The 19,485-nt window shown below is 38.9% G+C and overlaps 2 protein-coding genes across 2 annotated transcripts; both read left to right on the forward strand.

Annotated features, from left to right (window-relative positions):
• Positions 1 to 458: 458 nt before the first annotated feature.
• On the forward strand, positions 459 to 15,371 carry inpp5d (inositol polyphosphate-5-phosphatase D). Its single transcript, XM_077606972.1, has 26 exons — positions 459 to 732; positions 808 to 871; positions 2,320 to 2,455; positions 2,524 to 2,668; positions 2,745 to 2,885; positions 2,968 to 3,049; positions 3,127 to 3,195; positions 3,964 to 4,041; positions 4,106 to 4,229; positions 4,293 to 4,399; positions 5,791 to 5,893; positions 5,992 to 6,188; positions 6,253 to 6,370; positions 7,226 to 7,322; positions 7,401 to 7,539; positions 8,640 to 8,748; positions 8,836 to 8,924; positions 10,284 to 10,365; positions 10,461 to 10,550; positions 10,623 to 10,733; positions 11,937 to 12,016; positions 12,086 to 12,173; positions 12,246 to 12,392; positions 13,562 to 13,793; positions 13,920 to 14,335; positions 15,213 to 15,371. The coding sequence occupies exons 1-26, from the start codon at positions 593 to 595 to the stop codon at positions 15,251 to 15,253; spliced, it is 3,225 nt and encodes a 1,074-aa protein (XP_077463098.1). The 5' UTR covers positions 459 to 592; the 3' UTR covers positions 15,254 to 15,371.
• A 505-nt stretch (positions 15,372 to 15,876) lies between these two features.
• smx5 lies at positions 15,877 to 19,202 on the forward strand. Its single transcript, XM_077607284.1, has 5 exons — positions 15,877 to 15,977; positions 16,168 to 16,235; positions 16,330 to 16,360; positions 16,950 to 17,009; positions 18,401 to 19,202. The coding sequence occupies exons 1-5, from the start codon at positions 15,975 to 15,977 to the stop codon at positions 18,524 to 18,526; spliced, it is 288 nt and encodes a 95-aa protein (XP_077463410.1). The 5' UTR covers positions 15,877 to 15,974; the 3' UTR covers positions 18,527 to 19,202.
• Positions 19,203 to 19,485: the final 283 nt, after the last annotated feature.

The following is a 19,485-nucleotide window of genomic DNA, read 5'->3' on the forward strand; positions in this document are numbered from 1 at the left end:
GGCTTTTTTTCATTTTTTTTTTTCAGCCGTCAAATTTTCCTCCTGTTTCTACAATACTTCCTGTCCATTGCGTCAAATCTTGAGCCTTTCTAAAAACACTATTTCCTGAATAATAAAACGACCAGACCAGCTCAAATAAACTGAAATTCTGACCCCTCACTTTAAAGCTGCATTTTAAAACATTTATAGACATAAATATCAAACTCCTATGTCTACTTATATTAGAAAAAAAAATAATTATGTTCATTTAACAAGTCATGCTCAGTACTTCCCCTTTTTTAACCGAGTTCCTGCTTTTATTTGTCGTGTTTTATTTTAACAGACACCCCCAAAAATAAGCTGATTTTTCCAGTCGATACAACGACAAGAAATATGAATTTTGCTTGTATGTTTATATTTATTGCATATGTGACACATCTGCTTTTTCAAGTGGTACGCATGGGGGTGCGGATGCCGGTTTGAAATGAGGAAGTGAGAATGAAAGAACACTTGTGAAAGATGAAGCTCCCCAGAAAGAGAGAAAAAAAATGAAAAAACAATCAGTATTAATGTAAGACGACCTTTTTTTAGACGAAAAGGAAAGAGGACAACGATGCACAGCTACCACACTTGGTGTCACGGTAATATTAACCGCTCAAAAACCGAGGATCTGCTGTCCAAGGCCGCCAGAGATGGAAGCTTCCTTATTCGGGACAGTGAATCCATACAAGGGGCGTTTGCCCTTTGTCTTTTGTGAGTAGAAACACGACGTTGCACTTTGACCTTTTCTCTCGTCAAATGTGATGACTATTGTGATGTTAATTGCAGATTTCAGAACCAGGTGTACACCTACAGAATCCTGCCCAATGAGGATAAGAAACTATCAGTACAGGTGGGTGTCTTTGTGGGTTGCAGGTTTCAAAATAGGTTTTGAAATTGTTGATTGGGCTTCAAAGTTGGCCCCTTATCATGATTCGATTTTATTATTGAAAATGGAACATTAAAACTCACACAGATTTGTTGAAATGGTGTAAAATATTTGTATTTTTGGGAAGGTTTGCCTCTGCATAGTTGAAACCGATAATGTAATCCATATGTATGCGTTTTTTCTCGTATTTTATATGGTTTTGGATCATTTGAAATTGGGAATGCCGTATAACTAAATCATAATAGTAAAAATATAAAATAATACATGCAGTTATTCAATTGAATTTGAATTTACGTTAGATCACGTGTGTCAAAGTGTGTGGCCCGGGAAAGTCAATCGTGAGTGCTAACTTTCTGTTTTAGGATCAAATTAAAATGAAGAGTATAGATGTATATTAAATTTACTGATTTACCCCTTTTAAATCAATAATTGTCATTTTTTTAATCCATTTTTTCTGTTTTTAGTTCAAAAATCATTTTGTAAAATCTAAAAATATTTTTAAAAAAGCTAAAATAAACATTGTTTTAGATCTAGAAAAAACTGAATATTCAAGGATTTTAATCCAGTTCTTTTAATCCATTTATAATAAAAAAATCTAAATATTATATCTAAAATGGTCCGGCCCACATGAAATCAAGTTGACGTTAAAGCGGCCCGCGAACCAACCCGAGTCTGACACCCTTGCCGTATAACAACTTTTGTAAAGGATTTTTTAAAGCCTTTTCACTATATAAATATAGTGCGTCAGCAAGCAAGTACCCACTACCCACACAGTCAAGCCGTCAGCGTCATACAGCGACATCTACAGAATTTTGAATTTAGTGCATACTGATTGGTGACCTCGTCTTTTAAGTGCACCCTATTTGAGTAAATATGTGTCGCGTTGCATTTTTAATTTTTTAATTGCTTAATAAGGGGAATTGCAATCAAAAATAAGCGAAGCAATTGGCCGAGGTATGTAATTCTTAATTGGAATTTACCCTAAATCCTTAGTCCAATTCATCATCAAAAGATTTAAAAATTTTCAAAGTCTGATTCATCATCATCAGACTCACCAAACAATTGATTCCATTCTTCTTTTTATTTATTTATTAATTATTTATTTTTATACCCCTACTATTACCTTAAAAACTTGCCAAAGGCTATTTGGATTGGGCTAGCTTTTGTAAAAGAAGGTCGATTATCGCCATCTGGCGGACAAAGACAGGTTTTAATGTCTCTGATGGCTGCAGAGAGTACTTTTTTTCCACCAGCAGGGGGGAACGTTTCACCGGCATTCGTGTATAATGCGCACCCGAACTTTGGTACAAAATTTGACACGTTATACATGAATAAATACGGTAAGTCATAAGCAGTTTTAGGTTTCCAACTATCTTGCCAGATCTGTGTTTTTTTTTTCATCTTCCGTCCAGGCTTCGGAAGGAGTTCCCATCCAGTTCTTCTCCATGCTTCCAGAACTGGTGGAAGCCTATCACAACCCCAACATGGGACTGGTCACGCATCTCCAGTACGCCGTCCAAAGGGAGGAAGAGATGGACGACGAAGCAGGTTTCGGATCTTTTCCATTCCATTTCAAAATCCCCGACTCTCCAAAAATCCTCTGATTGGCCTTCCAGAGTGCAGCAACCCTCCCCCGCAGCTTCCGCCGAGGAATCCGGCCAACGAGTTGAAGGACGGCGACGTCAAAGGCTGCGAGCAAGGCAGCAAATGCCTGTCGGAAACGTTCCTGATGAGGCTCCAGCACACGGACATGTTCACCACGTACGTTCATTTCGACAAAAACGCCGACAAAAACGGGCTGGCCGTTAAGTCCGAGAACTTTTTTGAGTATTTTCAGGATCCCTGAGGAGCAGCAAGCTCTGATTTTGGACTACTTCAGGACCTCCATCTGTCAGGACGCTGAACAAGTCCAGACAGGAAACCCCAGCCTTCCTGGTCTCAAGAAACTCATGGTCGCCATCTGTAAGAATCTGAATAGGTACGTCATCCAATCGTAGCAACCGAGGAAAACGTATCATAAAACCCTAATCCTAAAATATCATTTCTTGGGGGCGAGGCAGTGAAATTTCCCGCATCCTACCGGCTCTGGAGATTTTCCACAGAGCGTTGGACCCACAGCTTTCGCCAGTCCTTCCAAAACAAGTGAGTGGGGTTCTGTCTTCGGCACCCTCGCTAAACCCAACGACAAAAATAAAAACACAATGGGCTTTTCTTTCAAGATTCCGGGCCAATCGGTGTCCTTGAGGCTGGAGCAACTGACAAAACTGCTGTACTCTATCGAAGATAAGGTCACTTTTCTGGCGTAAACATTCTGAAATCAACTACCGTATTTTCTCGCATATTAGCCGTATTTGTCGCTAAAAAATGATGACTGAATCAAGGGTACGGCTTATATGCGCAAGAATTAGACTTGACATGCACGAAACTGCAAGTTGACAACGCCATGGCGCCCTGACACAATGACACCATGGCGCCCTGACGCCATGACGCAAGACAATTTGACCAATACAGTCATTTATTTCAAAATAGAGAAAAGATAAACAGATAAAACGCAAAACAACATCTATTTTGACGTCTATGAATGAAATTTGATTAAAAAAATCAAGCGTATCTTGCATAATTTTTTACTTGTGCCTGCCATTGCTCGCTCAGGGCGCCGCCATCTTAGCTAGAGATGACAAACTAGACCACTACGGACACACTTCCTGGTTGTACTGCTCACTCCACTTCCTTTTTGAATATGTCTATGTGCAGGCAACACCCTTTGGGAATGTGTTATTATTAATCGATTTATACAGTATCTCAGAAATAGCATGTGCGATGATTTTTCTTAATATTTTCCCTTCATAGTAACACATTTGTACTCCCTATTAAAACCATGAATTCGGAGGTTAAAATTGTGAATCAGGGGGCGGCTTATACGAGAGAAATTGTCAAATTCAGCCATTTCAAGGCAATTTTAAGGGTACGGCTTATACGCAGATGCGGCTAATATGCGAGAAAATACGGTGTCATTCATTTTTATTTCTAGTTCAAATGTTCTTCTCTCCATTCAGGCTATAAACGCTGTGTTTAACTCCGTCGGCTATGACGGAGGCCACAGAAAGTCCCTGATACCGCCAGTTATCTTTGAGGTAACCCTCGCATCTTTCAAGGAATGTTTTGTCACGTATTGAATGGTCGCCTGTCGCCCGGAAGGTCAAGCAAGAATCTCTAGGAATCCCCACCAGGATGTTCATAAAAGTAGACGTGGAAGGTGGCAAGCTTCACCTCAGTAAGGCCAAGGATGGGCCTGATGACAAGTACTTTGTGCACAACAAAAGTAAGGGAAATGTTTCGGTTTGGGATGTTCTGGTGTTGACGTGCGCTTTTTGAACCATCCCAGTCAGGCAACTGGTGAAGTCGCAGAAGATGCACGCCAAACTGGTCATTGTGGTGGAGACGGAGAAAGAGAAGATTTTGCGCAAGGAGTTTGTCTTCGATAACACCAAGGTCAGACGCCATGATTGTCATCAGACGTAGACCATCAGTAGAAAAAACGAAAACCGACCCGAGAGCGACAATTTTCTTTGCTGATACATACCTGTCAACCTCTACCGATAACTGCCCTTATAAATGATTATGATTCCCCTTACAAACCCCCAAAAAACCTTACAAACAACGTACGAGTCGTACGGTGTTTGTAAGGTTTTTTGGGGGTTTGTAAGGGGAATCATAATCATTTATAAGGGCAGTTATCGGCAGAGGTTGACAGGTATGCTGATATAAGATGAAAATTTGATTGAATGGATGCTAGCTTTACAACTGTGCAGTAATCCCTCGAATATCGCGGCTTCGCTACATCGCGATTTTTTTCTGGGGATTTTTTGGGGGGTAAATTACATTTTTTTTAAGTTCATAAAAATGTAAAAATCCACGATGAAACTCGCAAGCGGAAGCCACTCACTCACCTGTCATCCGCTTGCTATTAGGACTCAGCACTGAAGAAAATAATAATAATAATAAAAAAAAATAATTTCATAAAAATGTGAAAATTCAGCACTGAATTAAAACTTTTTTTTTAAATAGGGGTGACCCTACTTTGCGATTTTTCATTTATCGCGGCCATGTCTGGTCCACATTAACCGCGATAATCGAGGGATAACTGTATTAATCTGGTTATTTATTCCACTTAATTTTTGTCTAGGATTCTTTTTGTTTTATTCATTCCAAAAATATGACCAATTTCTTTCATTCATTCATTCATTTTTTGACCCGCTTTATCCTCACTAAGATCGCTTGGGGTCGCTGGAGCCTATCCCAGCTGAAATCGGGCCAAAGGGAGGGGACACCCTGAATTTGTGGCCAGCCAATTGCAGGGCGCGAGGAGACAAACAACCATTCACACTCACCCTCATACCTAGGGTCAATTTAAAGTGTTCAATCACCCTAGCATGCATGTTTTTGGAATGTGGAAGGAAACCGGAGTACCCGGAGAAAACCCACGCAAGCCCGAGTAGAACACACAAATTCCACACAGTTGGACCGGCCTGGACTTGAACCCAGTTGTCAAAACTGAGGCATACCGTATTGACCTGAATATAAGACGATGTTTTTTTGCATTAAAATAAGACTACCCAGGTTGGTCCCTGGGATCGAACCCACGACCCCAAAACCGTCAGGCCGCCCCCAGTTCCTTTCATTACTAGCAAATGTTCAACCTATGATTTAGGATATAGAGGTTGTAAACACGTATATCTGCATTCTCACCCTCTTGCTACTGTGACAACAAAATACGGGATGAATAAAGTTATCCAATCCAATCCAATCCAAGTTATATAACCCTAGTCAAAGTGGTAACCTGTTTAACCGAAGAAAAATTTAGATTTCCCTTCTTCCATCAGAAAAGAGAAGGTTTCTGTCAACTTCTTCAACAAATGAAGAACAAGCATTCGGGAAAACCGGAACCGGATATGATCACGGTCTTTGTTGGCACCTGGAATATGGGTAAGACCCCCGAATTCAGATCCCTGGGAACCATGGTAACAACAGATGTCCTCGACATTAAACTACACCAATGTCCTTTTCTTCCCACGAACCAATAGGAAATGCGAGTCCACCTAACAACCTGAACTCCTGGTTCCAGTGTAAAGGCCAAGGCAAAACCCAGGACGACACGGCCGACCACATTCCGCACGATATTTACGTCATCGGGACCCAGGAGGACGCCCTGGGTGAGAGGGAGTGGGCCGAAAGGGTGAAAGAGATCTTGAGGAACATCACCAATATCAGCTTCAAGCAGGTGAGAACTTGGGAATCGAACCCGGATGGACCATCCATGGTTAAAAACCCCTCATTTTTGGCAGGTGGCCATCCAAACGCTGTGGAACATTCGAATTATGGTTCTGGCCAAGCCGGAGCATGAAAACAGAATCTCACATGTTTTCTCGGACAGCGTCAAGACGGGGATTGCCAACACTTTGGGTATGAAAACCAAACCCCATTACAGAAATACCTTGAGATACGAGCTTAATGCGTTGCAGGACTAGACCTCGTATGTCAAATCGATTTAAATCACTAAATACAAAATCCGTTCCCCCCGTCTTTGAAAAAAAAAACACCTAAAAATGGAAAAACATGTTTTTAATTGTTCTAATTCACCACCTACGGCGTAGGTGTCAAAGTGGCGGCCCAGGGGCCAAATCTGGCCCACCGCATCATTTTGTGCGGCCCGGGAAAGTAAATCATGAGTGCCGACTTTCTGTTTTAGGATCAAATTAAAATGAAGAGTATAGATGTATATTACATTTGCTGATTTTCCCCCTTTTAAATCAATCATTGTCATTTTTTAATCCATTTTTTCTGTGTTTTTAGTTCAAAAATCATTTTGTAAATTCTAAAAATATATTTAAAAAAAGCTAAAATAAACATTGTTTTAGATCCATAAAAAACGGAAAATTCAGGGCTTTTAAGCCAGTTCTTTTAATCCATTTATTTAAAAACAAATCTAAATATTATATCTAAAATGGTCCGGCCCACATGAAATGGCGTTGACGTTAATGCGGCCCGCGAACCAACCCGAGTTTGACACCCCTGTGTTAATGTATTCTGCCGTGGCTTTTGAGTCGGAACTAGTTGCTTCCCCATGCCTCACAACTGACTGTATCCCAGTTCGTTTTTTAAAGTTATGGATCCAGCCACGACTGTCTTCTTAGGTTCCGTTGTCTCAAATTTCTCGTATGTTAGACACTCATATGTCAAGGTATTACTGTACTCTTGGTCAAGATTCATTCATTTGAGTGGTAGGGGGACTTTAAAATTTGATTTTTTTTCCCCTAGGAAACAAGGGAGCGGTCGCAGTGTCCTTCATGTTCAACGGAACCTCCTTCGGTTTCATCAACAGCCACCTGACGTCAGGAAGCGAGAAGAAGCTCAGGTTTTGCTTGTCGTTCGCTCCCAAGTTGATTTTTTCGTATAGGAATCTTGAAATTGTAAATTATTCGACTCTGTGCAGGCGTAACCAAAATTACTTGAACATCTTGCGATTCCTCAATCTGGGAGACAAGAAACTCAATCCGTTTGACGTGACCAATCAGTTCACGCACCTCATCTGGCTCGGCGATCTCAACTACCGAGTGGACTTCCCCCATACGGTAAATTTCGGAACGAGCAAGCATTAACGTGGGCGGTCGTCGTGACTCGGGTCTAGACGAATCACGCTGTGAAAAGTTGATGGGGTCGGTTGAGGGTTCTACTCTAAGACCTCGATGTACGAGTGTCCCAGCATACGAGACGTTTGAGATACTAGGAAAATTTTGAGTAAATTTTTGCCCTGAGATAAGAGACAAATTTGACATACGGGTGCTAGGTGTTCCTTTTCAAGATGTGCATTGATATTCATTAGATTAGAATTTTATTTCGTCTCGTATTCGGGATATTTCCTTGGTTGCAGTAGCAAGACAGACACAGAAGACATTGTAGATCTAGGTAAAAAAATGGAGCCACACACAGGAAATCCACAAGGTGGGGAACTTTTGCAGACTGAGGTTAGATATGCAGAATGATGAGAGGGAGGGGCTTCTTTTAAAATGGAGATACGGTTAGGGGAAGCTGTGAGGACTTGAAAGTAAAGTTTCATTGTCGCAGTAGCAAGAGGGTGAGAATACAGACAGGAAAATACATTTTAGACATAAATAAATAGGTCATAAATAAGTTAATAAAAAAATATATATATATATATAAATTACAAATAACATAAATAAATAAATATATACATCAATAAATAGATAAATAAATATACAAATGGATAAATATATAAATAAATAAATATACAGATGATAAATATCAAAATAAATAAATATCAAAATAAATAAATATGAAAATAAATAAATATCAAAATAAATAAATATCAAAATAAATAAATATCAAAATAAATAAATATCAAAATAAATAAATATCAAAATAAATACATATCAAAATGAATAAATATCAAAATGAATAAATATCAAATTAATAAATATCAAAATAAATAAATATCATAAATAAATTTCAAAATAAATAAATATCAATATCTGAGTGCATTGAGCTCGTATCTCAAAGTATTCCTGTAGTGTAAATAAGCCAGTTGGACCTGAGAGCTTTCAAATGAAACATCAATACGTCTGAAGTGACGAGTGAATCGTCACGCGAGCTCGGGTCCTGCGACGCATTATGTTCATATCTCAAGGCAAGACTGTATTTCGCACCCCATCAGGAGGCAGAGTACATGGTATCCAAGATCAAGCAGCAGCAGTACCAGGAACTCCTGAGCCGAGACCAGCTTAACATGGAGATCAATGACGACAAGGTCTTCTTGCACTTTGGTACGCCCACATTTGTTACATTTGTACTTATAATTCTTCAAAGAATGACTTTTCTTGACTTATTTCTTTATTTCTTTGGTATTTTAGCTGAGGAGGAGATCACATTTGCCCCCACGTATCGCTTCGAGCGCTACACGCGGGAAAAGTATGCCTACACAAAGGCCAAAACCACAGGGGTATGTTATGCTATGCTATGTTATGCTATGCTTTTGTTTTGCCAGATGTTTTTCCTTCCCCACTTTTTAATGCCTTGACATGTCAAAGTATATGCTGTATATATATTTAGCATTACACAAAATACACCAATAGAGCCCATATAATGTGTCAATCACTCAGCATCTGAACAACCAAATCTAATCTGTATTTGTAAACAAATTAAACACTTAATTTTAGTACTATTTACATTTACATAGTGCTTTCAACCCATTCCCATTGAACAAACAAATATTTTCTGCAAACAAAATGAGTAATACAGAGTTTTAAACATAAACACGTGACCCTGCATTTATGATATACAGTAATCCCTCGATTATCGGGGCTTCACGACATCGCGATTTTTTTCTGGGGGAATTTTTTTTTGTTAATTAAGTTTATTTTTTGTAAGTTCATAAAAATGTGAAAATCCACGCTGAAATTTCCAAGCGGAAGCCACTCCCCCTGTCCTCTGTTTGCTATTAGAAGTCAGCACAGAAGTTAAAAAATAAATAAATAAATAAATTTAAATAGAGGTGACTCTACTTAATTTTTTATTTTAATTGGGGTGATTCCACTTTGCGGTTTTTCGTTTATAGCTAAGGGTCGTGGGGGTGCTGGAGCCTATCCCAGCTGACAGGCGGGGGACACCCTGAATTGGTGGCCAGCCAATCGTAGGGCACAAGGAGACAAACAACCAATCAGAGCTAGGGGCAATTTAGAGTGTCCAATCTGCCTACCATGCATGTCTTTGGAATGTGGGAGGAAACCAGAGTACCCGGAGAAAACCCACACAGGAGAACATGCAAACTCCACACAGGTGGACCGACTTGGATTCGAACCCAGAACCCCAGAACTGCGAGGCCGACGCAATAACCACTCATTCACCGTGCCGCCTAATATCAGTCATATTTCAATAAAAAAGTAAAAAAATGACAAACAAAATAGACCCTCATAGACAAATTAATGAAAATTTAAGAATTTACTCAATAAATTGGACATCTATCCTCGTCAATGGCAGCACGGACGCTATTCTCCTAAAAAAATGTTGCTATTTGCCCTTTTATTACAATGACGTCTTTTTTAAGCGATAAATCTAACCTCCCCGGATACGAAAAATCACATATAAAAAAAATGAAAAATGAACAAAATAATCAATACCACATTTAAATTAAGATAATCACTCCATATCGGAATTGAATTTCCCTCATTGCAAATGCACCCCACTGTGATGCCCACGCGCTAATCTATCCATATTATAATACGTTTTGTAGGGTATCCTTAACATCCTTTGACTAAAGATGCTTTATTCTAATGGACCATTTTCCACTGAAATCTCACAGACCAAATATAATTTGCCATCCTGGTGCGATCGTGTCCTGCGGAAATCTTACCCTCTGGTCCACGTGGTCTGCCAAGCTTATGGTAAGTCCTTTTTAACAAATTAATTTCAAAATTCTACAAAAAATATCAACAACTATAAAGATTCTAAGCCCAAATATTTGTTTCCCATCGGCCAGGCTGCACAAACGACATCATGACCAGCGACCACTCACCAGTCTTCGCCTCCTTTGAAGTGGGCGTGGCTTCGCAGTTTGTCTCCAAGCGGGGTTTGTTCATGCCACGAATGACTCCCCAGTTTTCTGCAAAACCACTGACTTGCGTGTTTTTATTTTTTCCAGATCCAAACAGCGCGCCCCAAGGTAGCATCCAGATCATGAACTGCAAAGCAACCCTGCGGACAAAGTCCAAGACCAAGTTCTTTATTGAATACTACTCCAGCTGCTTGGAAAGTAAGCAAACAGACCTATTGATGTTTCATTGATGTTCAACCAGCTTATTTATACCACAGTAATACCTTGAGATATGAGCTTAATCAGACTCGGGTTGGTTCACGGGCCGCTTTAACGTCAACTCGATTTCATTTTAGATATAATATTTAGATTTTTTTTATAAATGGATTAAAACCCCTGAATATTCAGTTTTTTATAGAAAAAATTACAATTATTGATTTAAAAGGGGCAAAAATCAGGAAATTTAATATACATCTACACTCTTCATTTTAATTTGATCCTAAAACAGAAAGTCGGCACTCATGATTGACTTTCCCGGGCCACACAAAATGATGCGGCGGGCCAGATTTGGCCCCTGGGCTGCCACTTTGACACCTGTGCTGTAGGGCAAGGGTGTCAGACTCTTCTTCGTTGCAATGCGGAAGTGCGTGAACGTATCTCCAGTGGGCAAATAACCTTTTTCATTTGTATCATTAAATATCTCGTGCATCCATTATTGAATATGGTTGGTAAAAAGCGAAAGGCTTCTATTGAGGGAGATGCAAGGAAGAGGCAAGCCATTTCATTTGAAACGAGTGGCAATAATAACGAAGCTTGATGCGCGTGACAGTGGTGAGCGTTTCACGGGCATACAACTTGAATCGTTCGACCGTCAGTACCATTTATAAACAGAAAGATCGAGCAGCAGGACCCAAATATTGAACGTTGCACAAAGTTTGCAAATCAATTGAATGATGCCATACAGTGCTACCGCATCATTTATGATGAAAAAAAGAAGAAAACTGTGCAATCGTCGTTAGATCGCTTCTTTCGGCCAGTTTCTAATACATAAATCTCTCTCTCTCTCTCTCTCTATACAGTACTGTACATATTCTCTCCATTTTATTAAATGTTTTTTAGTACAAACCAATGCGTGTTACTTATACAAGCCTTAAACATACAAATGCACTTATATAAACCTTCAATATACTTATATAGGCCTTAAACATAAATTATAATACAAAATATAGCACTGAATCAACTTACAAACAAATTCAACTTATGAACAATCGCTCGGAACCTAACTCGTTCGTAAGTAGGGGAGCGTCTGTACTCGCAATTTTCCTCGTATCTCAAATTTCCTCGTATGTCACGGGACGCTCGTATGTCAAGGTATTACTTTGAACTCTTAGCGTACTACGCTAATCATCTGAATCTGTCTAGAGACCGTCAGGACCTGCGAAGGCGAGAACACGGATCATTCCGATGGCTCCATCAAAGTCTGGTTCGGCAACCAAGTTGAGGTAAGAATTCTACCGGGAAAAAAACCCCGCATCGGTCACGGAAACAGGACGAATCTCGTCTATTTCTAGCTCACCCCAATCATATGCGACGCCGAGTACCTGTTGGACCAGCACATACTCATCTGCGTGAAGTCCACCGACTCGGACGAGTCTTACGGTAAAAATTGGGGGAAAATGTCGAACAAGAGCAGATTTAGTCTGGAACTTTTTTATTTTTTATTTCCCAAAGGTGAGGGTTGTGTGGCGCTACGAGCTGCCCAGTTATGCTACACCGAGTTCCAGGTGGCGCTCACGCACCATGGTGAAAAATCGGGGGTGTTGATTGGAGGGATTCAGCTGCATACTTCTGAAGGTACACCCACGGAAAAGCTATACGGTGAGTGGGATTTATTTGAATTGAATGCTTTTATTGTCATGATACAAGTACAATGAGATTTAAAGCTTGACCACCAAGTGGACAAACAACAACAACAAACAAACAGGCAAATAAACAATTTATAAATAATAACAATAACTAATAAATGAACAAAAAATAACATAATAAATAAACACGTAGTAAACATAATAAGTAGTCAGAACATAGATAAGTAGAGTGCACAAATAACAACAAAAAATAAATGAACAGATAAATAATCAATAAATACTAATAAATATCAATAAATAAGTAGTCAACATAAATAGGTAGTAGTAAACATAAGTAGTCACAACATAAATAAGTAACGAAGTGCACAAATAACAACAACAAACAAACAAACAAACAGATAAATAAGCAATAAATAATAATAGGTAAAAATAATCAATTAATAATAATGAATAAATAATCAATAAAAAAATAAAAAAATAATAATGAATACATAATAATAAATAAATAATCAATAAATAATAATAAATAAATAATCAACAAATAAGTAGTCAACATAATCAGTAGGGGAGTGCACAAATAACAACAAACTAATGACCAAATAAATAATCAAGAAATAATAACTAATAAATAATAATAATAAAAAACAATAAATAAGTAGGCAATATAATAAATAGGTAGTAGTAAACATAAGTAGTCACAACATACATAAGTAGGGAAGTGCTCAAATAACAACAAACAAACAAATGAACAGATACACGATCAATAAATAATAACTCATCAATAAATAATAATAATAATGATAAATAAACAATAAATAAGTAGTCAACATAATAAATAAGTAGTAGTCAACATGGATAACTAGTCAACATTGAATAAGTGGTCACATTTATAAGTAGGTACAAAGTGACTAAAGTGGTTAGCAGTAAGTCTTGATTTGGTGCAGAACTCCAGTGGAGTATGATGACGACTGTTGGGAAGAAACTGTCTTTGAGTCTGTTTGTCTTGGCTGTTATGGCCCTGAAGCGCCTGCCAGAGTTGCAGCAGGTTGAAATGGTGAAAGCCAGGATGTCTATTGTCATTTATCATGCACTCCTAGGCACCGGGGATTTGGAGATGCTGGACAGGGTAGGGAGGGGGCAGTTTAATGGTCCGCTTCATCTGTTTGTTTCTTTGGATTTCAGACTTTGTCAAAGTGGAAAGAGATGACTCCAAAGGCAAAAGCGGCGACAAGACTCCGTCCAGCCAATCGGCTCATGACATATCGAACCCCAGCTACATGGAGGTGTCCTACAGGAGTGGCAGAGTGATTGACAAAGGATGGAGTTACAGCATGCCGCCCAGGAATTTGCCTCTTGGTGGACAAACCAGTATAGAAGCAAAGAAGAGCCCCGCTGGGAAACCCGTAAAGTCAGCGTGAGTGACTGGTTCCACAAAAAAACAAACCCCCGTTTTCCCCGTGAAATCCAGTAAAAGTTTAGTTCCGTTTACTTTTGATTCTTGACGGAAACTTGTTTTTGTTTTGTTTTGTTTGTTTCCTAGCGCTGTGGAGCCATCGGAGATGTTTGACAATCCACTCTACGGTTCCATGAAACCATCACCAAGTCTGTCCAAAGAGCAGGATGGCCCCCTTAAGAACCAACCCGATCCCGTTCTCGCACCCAAGTCGCAGGAGGGCGAGACGGAGCGCCCCCCGGTGCCCACCCCTCGCAATCGTTCCTTCACGCACTCGGAGTCCAAGCCTGTCTTGCCGCCCGCCGTCGCTCAGAACAAGAAGCCGGTGGTTCCGTCGCGTTCTCAGGGCTGCGTCGTCAACAGTCGACCGCCGGTGCCCACTAAGATTCGATCGGGACCACCGGACCCGCAGGCCAAACCCAGAGACTACCGGGATGCCTCCGAACTCCCTGGCAAGAACAGGCCACCAACGAGGCCTGGACAAACGCCGCTCCAAAAAGACCGTAAGTGGACTGAAAATATCAATATCATGTGTCCTTCCACAGCCCCAAAACATGCATGCTAGGCTATCTGGATGCTAAATTGCTGCTAGCTATGATTGGTGCCTCACTGTGTGGAGTTTGCATGTTCTACCCGGGCTTGCGTGGGTTTTCTCCAGGTACTCCGGTTTCCTCCCACAGCCCAAAAACATGCATGCTAGGCTAACTGGATGCTAAATTGCCGCTAGCTAATATGGTGCCTCACTGTGTGGAGTTTGCATGTTCTCCCTGGGCTTGCGTGGGTTTTCTCCAGGTCCTCCAGTTTCCTCCCACATCCCAAAAACATGCATGCTAGGCTAACTGGATGCTAAATATCCGCTAGCTATGATTGGTGCCTCACTCTGTAGAGTTTGCATGTTCTCCCCGGGGTTGTGTGGGTTTTTCTCCGGGTACTCCGGTTTCCTCCAACATTCGAAAAGCATGCATGCTAAACTAACTGGATGCTAAATTGCTGCTAGCTATGATTGGTGCCTCACTGTGTGGAGTTTGCATGTTCTACCTGGGCTTGCGTGGGTTTTCTCCGGGTACTCCGGTTTCCTCCCACATCCCAAAACCATGCATGCTAGGCTAACTGGATGCTAAATTGCGCTAGCTATGATTGGTGCCTCACTGTGTGGAGTTTGCATGTTCTCCCTGGGCTTGCGTGGGTTTTCTCCGGGTACTCCAGTTTCCTCCAACATCCCAAAACCATGTGTGCTAGGCTAACTGGATGCTAAATTGCTGCTAGCTATGATTGGTGCCTCACTGCTTAGAGTTTGCATAAAAAAATAGAAAATTAACTTTACTTTTAAATGTCTGACCAATGTGTATTGTGATGTTTATTTTTCTTTCTTTTTTTCAGCCCAACCCAACGTTACCAAAATGGGCCATTCTGTGAAATGAGATCATTTTCCAGATCAGGCCGCCGCCGCCTTGCCGCTTCATCAATATTCAACCAATGTGATTGCTCTAGTGCTTATTTTTATTTGCTGAGCTTTGTATAATAAATATATTTTACATATATACATATCTTTTTGTTTAAACCAAAGGTTAGCTTCTGTTACTATTAGATAGTACGCAGATAAAGACAACACAATAAAATTTCACCAAATTTATTTTTTAGTCACTTTAACTCCTACATTATGATGCTTGAATTATGTTTAATGTTGTTTACCTGAACATTAAAAGGTTTAATGACACAATCTAAAAAATCCTAAAGAGTTGCACTACCATTCAAATAACCATTTATTTAAATAATTGTCTATTTGTGTTGATTTAAAAAATATCTTAAACAGGTTTTGGCCTTATTAGCTTTAATTCACAATTAGTCAACACCATTTGTTAGCTTTTTGTCTTGTTGTCGAAAAATACCATATATTTTGATTCGTTCAGAAACAACATTTAGTCTAAATGTGTACATTATCTTTATTAAAACAAATACAAATTAATTTAAAAACAAAAAGTCAAACGCATGGAAAAAGGTTAACAAATTATGTTAAAATAGCACCACCCAGTGGAGTTTTAAGTTCATAGCATACACTATCACAGTCTGTCGCAGATTGATGACGTTTACACACGTTTTCGACGTCAGTCCAAACGCCGCAAAAATCAAACCGGCTCAGCAATGGTGAGAAATTCGGCTCGAATGAATGAATTTATCGCCTTTTTAAACCTCTTGACATTGCTAAATGAACATTTTTGTTGTATTAAATTCAATGCGTTATTTAGTTGCGAGCTAATTGCCTCGTTAGCACTGTTAGCTCGCTGCTAGGCTAACGTTCCCGTGTCGTTTTGTGCTCGTTTATTTTATTCTGCAGCTTTTCTACTCGTTTTTCAAGTCACTGGTGGGTAAAGACGTGGTGGTAGAACTAAAAAACGACCTGAGGTGAGCTTTATCGTTTCGCTATTTAAGTTATATTAATAACAAGCAAGTCAATGTTAAATTGTTTGGCGTGCGTAATAATTCCTTTTCATTTCAGCATTTGTGGGACTCTTCATTCAGTTGACCAGGTATGTCACATTTATTTTAATAGCAGTGTTAAATATATCAAGCATAACTTTATTGGTTTTAACAGCAGACATTGAGAAACAATGGCAAATACAAGCATTTTTTGATAATGAAATCATCCAGCTACATAGCTCATTTGAATTCATTGAAAAAACTTTCTACGTAAATTTTAATACGCGTGTAACAGTACTATGATATTTTTTTAAATCATAACTCAAGCATAACTTTATTGGTTTTAACAGCAGACATTGAGAAACAATAGCAAATACAAGCATTTTTTGTTAATTTAATCATCCAGCTAGATAGCTAATTTGAATTCATTGAAAAAACTATTTCTACGTAAATTTTGATACACGTGTAACAGTACTATGATATTTTTTTATCATAGTACTGTTACACGTGTATTAAAATTTACGTAGAAATAGTTTTTTCAATGAATTCTAATTAGCTATTTAGCTGGATGATTTCATTAACAGAAAAAAATGCTTGTATTTGCTATTGTTTCTCAATGTCTGCTGTTAAAACCAATAAAGTTACCATTGAGGTATTTAACACTGCTTGACTTGTTCCATTTTACATTTTCTGTTTCAGTACCTCAACATCAAACTGACAGATATAAGCGTCACAGACCCGGAAAAGTATCCACACATGGTAAGCATTGAATTGATTGCTTTTATTGTCATTATACAAGTATAATGCGATTTAAAGATTTCACTACATAGTGGACAAATAACAGCAGATGGACAAATCAATAAGTAGTCCACGTGAGGTCAGTAGAGTGAAGCGCGCTGGTTCCGTCTAAAGTCCAGGATGAGTTCCAAGGTTGGTTTTGGAGACGTTCAGCGCCAAGTCGCAACACTTGCTGAGTCGATGGTCGCAACAACAAACAAGCAGACACAATCAATATACAGTATGGATAAATAATCGTGCGTTATCCTATTGTGAGCACATTTGTGTGCGTCATTGTGGGAATATTTTGAAGGGAAGACAAAAGCAAACAACACTTGATAGGTTGCATCTGAAAGTCAGGGTGGAGGCGGGGCCAATAGAGCCAAGAAAGGTATGAAAATGTAAATTAAAATTAGAATTAAGGTAAGATTAAACTTATTTGTGAGTGTGTCTGCATCGTAATCCAAGTTCATTTAAATTTGTTTATGTTATGAGCACGTTGCTGTGCAAAAATAATCACGAAATAGTGGTCAAAATAATAAATATTAAATAGTTTAAGTAGTAGTACCTTATTTTCACGACTATAAGGCGCACATAAAAGACTTAAATTTTCTCCAAAATAGACAGGGCACCTTATAATCCAGTGCGCTTTATATATGAACTAATACTAAAATTGTTATCACGATAAAATCAAATAAATCAGTGGATAGGGTACACCATCCTCTACAGCTCTCACAACTACGGCAAGCAGCCCCTGACTCTACTATTTTCCCCGTAGAAAAAGTACTGCGCAGTGACTGCTGGGATATGTAGTTCTTTTGTCAATACACCCAATGGATTGTGGCCTGTATACATCGACATCAACACAGCTTTACGAAGCATGGAAGGCAGCGTTGGAATAGTTAAGCTAGCTACTATTTGTGAATGGATTGTAGCCGCCTGGACGAATGTCTAAAACTCAGCATTTTCGATGATTCATTCGGACAATTGTTCAATTCGGACACAGAAAATGAGGACTTTGATGGATTTGTGGGTGACGATGACGTGAGTAGATTGTAAAATGGCTAAATAAAGTACAACCGAACTCAGTTTTGCTTCCGTTGCCTTTTTAAAAACGTGTTTTTAGCGTGTGTCCGTATGTTTAAGCTGGTGTATGTTTTGCCATGCCTGCTGCGTCTTTAAAAACGGTGCATCCTTTGTGTGTGTCAAATACAGAAATAGCACTCGTTACTGACACTGCGCCTTTAAATGCGATGCGCCGTATAGTCGTGAAAATACGGTAATAAGTTTTGATTAGGTCCTAGCTGCAGAAAAAACAGGAGCCAGCCTTGTGGGATTTAATTTTGCTAATGCACCATTGTTTTGCTTTTCAGTTGTCGGTAAAAAACTGCTTCATCCGCGGTTCGGTGGTGCGCTACGTGCAACTGCCTGCCGACGAAGTGGACACGCAACTGCTACAAGACGCCGCCCGCAAAGAGGCCATGCAGCAGAAGCAGTGATCCAAGGTGCGAGAATGGGTGGTTGGATATGTTAATTTTTGGGGGTGACTTTTTTTTTTCCATGCTTCCTTTAGAAAAAGATTTCAGGTATTCGTTACTTAACTCCATATCTAGTACACGGGCAATTATTCTTATTATTGTGGGAATAATTGTCATTATTCAATCTGGAAAAGGTTTGGTTGATTTAAAGTGAATTTTGAAGTTAAAAGAGCCCAGAAAATTTAATACTTTCTTTAGTTGGTTTACAATGGAAACAAAATGGCTGACTTTTGTATGAAAAGTTTTTTTTATGCTTCCTTTATAAAAAGACTTAAGGTATTCGTTACTGAAGTCCATATTTAGCGCAAAGGCAATTCTTAGCAAAAAGTACAATTATTATAATTATCGTTGGAATAATTGTCATTATTTGACCTGGAAACGGTTTGGTTGATTTGATTTCAAGTGAATTATGATGTCAAAAGAGCGCAGAAAATTTAATACCTTATTTAGCTGGTTTACAATGAAAACAAAATGGCTGACTTTTGTATGAAGTTTTATTTTCCCCCCTAAGGCATGTTTTGATGTCTTGTTTTTTGTTTTTTTACTGTGACTTTGCGGTTTTATGTTTGGGCTCAGTTTAAGAGCTAATTTGCTTTGTAAATGATTGCATTTCTGGGAAATAAAAATGCAAAATCAATTTCCGAAATCTGTTTTAACAAACCAAACGGCAATAATAGATTTACATTAGAAAGTATACCGGAAAAACATTTCTTGTACCCTTTTGTTTCAACATGAACTGTAGATAAAAAGCAGAAAGTACTAAACCTATTAGTATAGTATATTTTTGTAGGGAAAAAAAGTTTTAAATCAAAGACACAGGATTTTGGGTTTAAAATTAAAATCATTTTCACCCTAAAAAATAGTTTTCCCTCCAAATTTCTTCAGATAAAGCTATAAACAAATTTTAAAAAATAGTTAAA

This window comes from Stigmatopora argus, chromosome 8 (genome assembly GCF_051989625.1).
Source record: "Stigmatopora argus isolate UIUO_Sarg chromosome 8, RoL_Sarg_1.0, whole genome shotgun sequence".
NCBI classification, from domain to species: domain Eukaryota; kingdom Metazoa; phylum Chordata; class Actinopteri; order Syngnathiformes; family Syngnathidae; genus Stigmatopora; species Stigmatopora argus.

Coding starts and splice junctions, on each gene's coding strand:
- inpp5d (XM_077606972.1), top strand. CDS start 593: ATGCACAGCTACCACACTTGGTGTCACGGTAATATTAACCGCTCAAAA. Junction 733..807: donor GCGTTTGCCCTTTGTCTTTT/GTGAGTAGAAAC, acceptor TGTTAATTGCAG/ATTTCAGAACCAGGTGTACA. Junction 3,196..3,963: donor TGTACTCTATCGAAGATAAG/GTCACTTTTCTG, acceptor CTCTCCATTCAG/GCTATAAACGCTGTGTTTAA.
- smx5 (XM_077607284.1), top strand. Junction 16,236..16,329: donor GAACTAAAAAACGACCTGAG/GTGAGCTTTATC, acceptor TTTTCATTTCAG/CATTTGTGGGACTCTTCATT. Junction 17,010..18,400: donor CGGAAAAGTATCCACACATG/GTAAGCATTGAA, acceptor TTTGCTTTTCAG/TTGTCGGTAAAAAACTGCTT.